Source organism: Myotis lucifugus, unplaced genomic scaffold, assembly GCF_000147115.1.
Source record: "Myotis lucifugus unplaced genomic scaffold, Myoluc2.0 scaffold_273, whole genome shotgun sequence".
Taxonomy (NCBI): Eukaryota; Metazoa; Chordata; class Mammalia; order Chiroptera; family Vespertilionidae; genus Myotis; species Myotis lucifugus.
Genome location: NW_005871321.1, coordinates 1 through 5,601, shown reverse-complemented (window position 1 = coordinate 5,601; position 5,601 = coordinate 1). Strand labels below are relative to the sequence as shown.

At 54.8% G+C, this 5,601-nt stretch overlaps 1 protein-coding gene across 1 annotated transcript in view; it reads right to left on the bottom strand.

Annotated features, from left to right (window-relative positions):
* LOC102420267 (collagen alpha-1(XXVII) chain-like) overlaps window positions 1-5,589 on the bottom strand; it is a 16,427-nt gene extending 10,838 nt beyond the window's left edge. The window contains exons 1-9 of the mRNA XM_023763052.1: window positions 5,537-5,589; window positions 4,970-5,077; window positions 3,691-3,798; window positions 1,932-1,986; window positions 1,422-1,483; window positions 998-1,051; window positions 805-840; window positions 671-688; window positions 430-465 (exon numbers count right to left, since the gene is read on the bottom strand). Of these exons, the coding sequence (XP_023618820.1) occupies window positions 430-465; window positions 671-688; window positions 805-840; window positions 998-1,051; window positions 1,422-1,483; window positions 1,932-1,986; window positions 3,691-3,798; window positions 4,970-5,044 (444 nt within the window). The 5' untranslated portion in view covers window positions 5,045-5,077; window positions 5,537-5,589. The remainder of the gene's footprint in view (window positions 1-429; window positions 466-670; window positions 689-804; window positions 841-997; window positions 1,052-1,421; window positions 1,484-1,931; window positions 1,987-3,690; window positions 3,799-4,969; window positions 5,078-5,536) is intronic.
* Between the last annotated feature and the right edge of the window lie 12 nt (window positions 5,590-5,601).

Sequence of the window (5,601 nt, the reverse complement as noted above, 5' to 3'; positions counted from 1 at the left end):
ACACTCCCCTGGAGGCCTGGCCCCACAGGGCTGGTCTACACTCCCCTGGAGGCCGGCCCCACCGGGCTGGTCTATTCTCCCCCGGAGGCCGGCCCCACCGGCTGGTCTACACTCCCCCGGAGGCCTGGCCCCACCAGGCTGGTCTACACTCCCCCGGAGGCCTGGCCCCACCGGGCTGGTCTACACTCCCCCGGAGGCCTGGCCCCACAGGGCTGGTCTACACTCCCCTGGAGGCCTGGCCCCACCGGGCTGGTCTACACTCCCCTGGAGGCCTGGCCCCACCGGGCTAGTCTGTTCTCCCCTAGAGTCTGTGCAGTACAAGAAGCTCTGAGTCTTACGAAGTCAGAACCAAGACAAGCGCCTGCCACCAAATCCTTGGGTCTCCTTCAAAGGAACCCCACCCCCGGCACCGAGCACGCAGTTACCTACCGGTGGGCCTGGTCGCCCTCTGGGGCCGGGAGGACCCTGGAGGAAGAGGAGAACAGTGAGGCCCTGGTCAAATGCCTTCCATCTTTCCCCACCCAGGGCTCCTGGAGCCGACCTAAGACCCAGGGACAATGGTGACCCTGGCACCGATGGGTACAGATGGGATGACTGGGGCCCAGGAACCCAGAGTGCCTGCCCAGTCCCACTCCCCCACCCAGCGGCCCGCACACCCCAGCCCACTCACCCTCGGACCTTGCAATCCCTGGATGGAGAGAGAAGCGGGAGAGAGAGTTAGGAGACCTGGCTGAACCGTGCTCACATCCCTGGAGATCTCCCCGCCCCCATCCCTGTAGCCCGGCCCCCAGCCCATCCACTCACCATGTTCCCTTGGCTGCCTTTGTCGCCCTTCGGACCCTGCAATAAACAATGGCCCCATGAGAGAGGGCTCAGAGGGAAGCCCCATTTCCCAGATGGGGAAACTGAGGCCCAACCTAGCCCCGGGTAACAGAGACCATCTGGAAGCAGGAAGGCAAGGGGAACCAGCAATCTTTGGCCAACCTCCTGCACATACCGGGCGTCCTGAAGGTCCCAAGATCCCAAGGGGCCCGATGATGCCTTCTTTTCCCTAAAGAGAGAGAAAGGCTTGTGTGTCCTTGTCCCAGGGACCGGGGAATAGTCACACGACAGGAGGGTAAAGGGCACTGTGCGTGTCCCAAGGGAACAGAATGGAGACTTCCTTGACAAAGGCCAGGCCATGCACCTCCTGAGCCCGCCCCACATGTTCCTTGGGGTGGGCTACAAGAGTGGGGTGAGGGGAGCGGGTGAAAGCGGGGAGGGTGGCAGCCCAGCTGGCAGGAACAGCATAGGTAAAGGTGCGGAAGTGGAAAGGAAGATGTGGGCAGAGGGGCTTAAGACTGAAGGAGCCCAGCTGATGGCTGGCCAGCCTTAGACCTGGGGCCACTACCCCTGCTGGGACAGAGAGGGAGGGGACTCACCATCAAGCCAGGAGGCCCCCGAGGCCCCTGGATGCCTTTGAAGCCGATGTCTCCAGGGGGGCCTGCGGGAGAAAGAAGAAATCTGTGTGTCCAGTGGCCACTCAGGGGCCCCAACAGCTTCCCCAACCCCTGGGGTCTGGCCCTTTGGCCTCTCTGTCAAAGTAACAAAGTTCACAATTATGAAGCAGGTACCGGTGTGCAGGCTCGGGGCTGTGTGGTGTATGTCTCTGGTCTTACTTATTACAACAACTCTCTACTGTTATTATGCCCATTTTTCAGATGAGGAAACTGAGGCTTGGAGAGACCCAGTGACTGGCCTGAGGTACACAGCTGGTAAATGGTGGAACTGGGCTCAGAACCCAGGTTGGCTGGGATGTGAGTCCCTGGGACAAGATGTGCGTGCGTGGTTCTGGCCGTGTAAGTGCTCGAGAAAAGCTTGTTGACAGAATAAATGAACGAGTAGGTAGATGGACGGGACCCCAACAGGAACAGGGTGGAGTGGGATCTGTACCTTGGGTCCGAAGAGGCCAGCCATTCCTGGGAAGCCCATCTGGCCAGAGTCACCCTGTGGGGAGAACAGGATGAGATGGCGTGAGTGGGGCCAGGACAAGGGTGCCTAGCCAGTCACCCGGGGCCCCTGGGCCTGCCTTTCCCCAGGGACATCAGCCACTCTATCGTGAGATGACCCGATGCGTATGAACAGTTCACAAACAGGGAACCAGGTCAATCTGGGTTCCCGGGGGGAAAGAGCCTGTGCCCTCTGTCAGATGAGAAAGCGGAGGCCAGCTCAGGGATTCCACGAGGAACTCTCCAGAACACTCAGCATCTCCTGTCCCAGGCCTTCCAGGAAGAGAACGAAAGGACCCACACGCCATTCCCATACAAGGAATGATCCCCTAAAAGGACCCCAGTAGCTGGGGGCCTGCTCTGTGCCAGGCACTGTGCGTGCACCGTCATACATGCATGTCCCACACCAGCCTGGCTCAGAGAGGCAAGAACTTGGTTCAAAGTCACACAGCCATTATGTTGGGGAATGCACCGGCTCCAGGTCAGGTGGGAACGATTCCAGAGGCCTGGAGTAGATGGTAGGTGTCTGCTTAGCTTTTGAAGAGATTGCCCAACTGTTTCCCAAAGCCGTTTTCCCCATTTACATTTCGATGAGAGTTCCAGTTGCTCCACATCCTTGCCACCACTTGGCATGGTCAGTCTTTTAAAATGTTCACCATTCTCACAGGTGTGTAGTAGCATCTCATTGTGGTTTTAACGAGCATTTGCCTGATTAATAATATTGATCTTTTTTTCCATAGGTACTTTTTTGCCATATGCGTATCTCTTTTGATATGCGTATTCAAATATTTTGCCCAGCTTTTTAATTGAGCTGCTTCTTTCCGTTTTATTGAGTTTTGAGAGTTCTTTATATATTCGAGGTATAAATCCTTTATCAGACATATGATTTGTGCTCCTCTTAGTACATGGCCTGTTTGTTCTCTAAATAGTACCCGTTGAGGGGCAAAAGTTTTAATGAAATCAAATTGATAAAATTTCCTTTTATGGATCGTGCACTATTCTTTTTATATATTCTTAGATTCACTTCTCTACAATTGTATTGAGATGCCCGGGCTGGGTGGCCTAAGTTGCAGGTTTGATCACTAGTCAGGCCACATATAAGAATCAACCAATGAATGCATAAATAAGTGGAACCATAAATCAATGTCACTCTCACGCTCTCCCTAAAAATACTTAATAAAAGTTTTTTAATTGTATTGAGAATTTTTATATCTATTTATGAGGTATGTTGGTGCATAGTTTTCTTTCTTTGTAATTTCTTGTCTGACATCAGGGTAACGTTAGCCTCCCAGAATGCACTGGGAAGTATTCCTCTTTTGGGAAGAGTTTATGCAGACTTGGTATCATCTCTTCCATAAATGTTTACTAGAACTCACCAGTGAAGTCACTTGAGTTCAGGGTTTTCTTTGAGGGAAGCTTTTAAATGACAGATTCAATTTCTTTCCTGGATGTTAGGCTTTTTATCTGGTTGTGATCCATCTCTCCTCATTCTGAAGGGACCACTCAGATCTCATCTCTCAGCCTCCTCCCACCCCCTCCGCTCAGGGGAGGAGAGTGGCAGCTGGGACCAGAGAGCGTGCTGCTCTGCCCTGTCACAGAGCAGGCAGGTGGCTTCTGGGTCTGTGTGTGTGCACGTGTGAGCGTCAGTATTTGTGTGTGCAGGTGAGCGAGCGAACATGTGTATTTCCTGGGGTTCACTCACCGGCTGGCCTTTGGATCCAGGCTCCCCCTGGTTCCCAGGAAGACCTGTTCCGCCCTCTGTCCCCCGCTTTCCGGGGGGACCCAGCTGCCCAGGTAGTCCGCTTTCACCCTTTAGGAAACAGACCAAAATGAGCAGTCACAGGGGGAAACGGTTCCAGGTGGTTCCGGGGGAGGGGAAGGGGAACCTAGGAGACAGCACAGTGACTCCACAGGGTCAGCTGAGACCTCAGAACGGTGGGGCTCACCTGTGGCCGGGCGGGCGGGGCCTCAGAACTCCAGCCTCCTTAAGGGGAAAGTCCGCCTCTTGACTCTGGCGCTCCCCTCACTCTCCACACGGCCTCTCCTCTTTATTGTTTCTTCCCAACAGACCATGCAGGTCCCACCCGCACACCTGCACTCACCCTGCTCCTCCTGCCTGAAAACCACCTCCCTCCTCTCCTTTAAACCCTCCCTGGGCCAAGGCCCCACTCCCCCTGCCTGCTGTCCTCTCTCCCCAACTAAACCTTGAGCTCAGGAAGGGTGAGAGCCATGCCTGACTCACTCATCGCAATCTTCCTTCCTATCTAGCCCTGGGCTCATACTGACTCACGGCTCCTCCCCCCCAACGCCCCCCCAATCCCTTAAGGAAGCTCTTTAAAAAGATGCCTTAGGGGAGGGTCCCAGTGGCAAACAACATCGATTGTTCTACAAAGGCCCACAAGAGGGCGCCCATGGACAGCTCAACAACCAGTGAAAGCAGTGGTTCTCAACCTTCCTATGCCGCGACCCTTCAATACAGTTCCTCATGTTGTGGTGACCCCCAACCATAAAATTATTTTCGTTGCTACTTCATCACTGTAATTTTGCTACTGTTATGAATTGTAATGTAAATATCTGATATGCAGGATGTATTTTCATTGTTACAAATGGAACATAATTAAAGCATAGTGATTAATCACAAAAACAATATGTAATTATATATGTGTTTTCTGATGGTCTTAGGCGACCCCTGTGAAAGGGTCGTTCAACCCTCAAAGGGGTTGCGACCCACAGGTTGAGAACCGCTGAGTTAAAGGACCAGGGCCAGGGAGAGGGCAGTGTTTATAGCTGCCTGAACACACTACCCTTTAGGTTAGGTGGAAGCTCGGACAGGAGCCCCTGGGAAAGGTCGGCAATGTGCGCTCCATTCTCACCCAGGCCCTGGGACATGGGTGCCCATGTCGGCATTATAGTCAAATCGTTATAGTTAGAACCACGGCAGAAAGGGTGAAGGGAGATAAGTATGTTAGTAAGTGCCTGACCTTGAATCCTGGGGGTCCCTGTGCTCCAGGCAAGCCGGCCACACCTGGGTTTCCTCTCTTCCCAGCAGGACCCATGGGGCCAGGAGTCCCATCAGCTCCTTGCTCCCCCTGGAAAGAAAGAGGGCAAGGAAGATCCCTCATGTTTCAGGAGAGGCAGCCGAGGAGGCGGGGTGGCTCAAAGCCTGGGGGGACTCGAGGGGGAGCTGGATGGAGGCAGGGAGGTCAAACTCCAGCATGGAGGTCACACCCCCTCTGTGTGAACATGGCTGGACCAGAGGGCTAGAGGAACTGAGGACTTCAGCATAGGGAAGGGGAGGGATCTTAAAGGCCAGAAGCTCATCCACTGGGCAGGGGATGCCTTCTGGGTGCTGGCCTGGAGGAGAGATGTCAGGAGGGCCACACTCCCAGGTCTCCAGGGATGAGGCCATCGCTCACACGGGGAACTTCTGGGTATGTGGGTTCTGCCCTGCTCCTCCTGCTCCATGGCCATGGCCTATGGCAGCATTCCCCCCCGCACCCCCCATACACACACCTCATCTCAAATGGAGATGCCCAAGTCCTGCTCACCTGCTGTCCCGGTCGACCATCCCTGCCTGGAAGCCCATCTGGCCCAGCGACAACTTCAGGGCCCT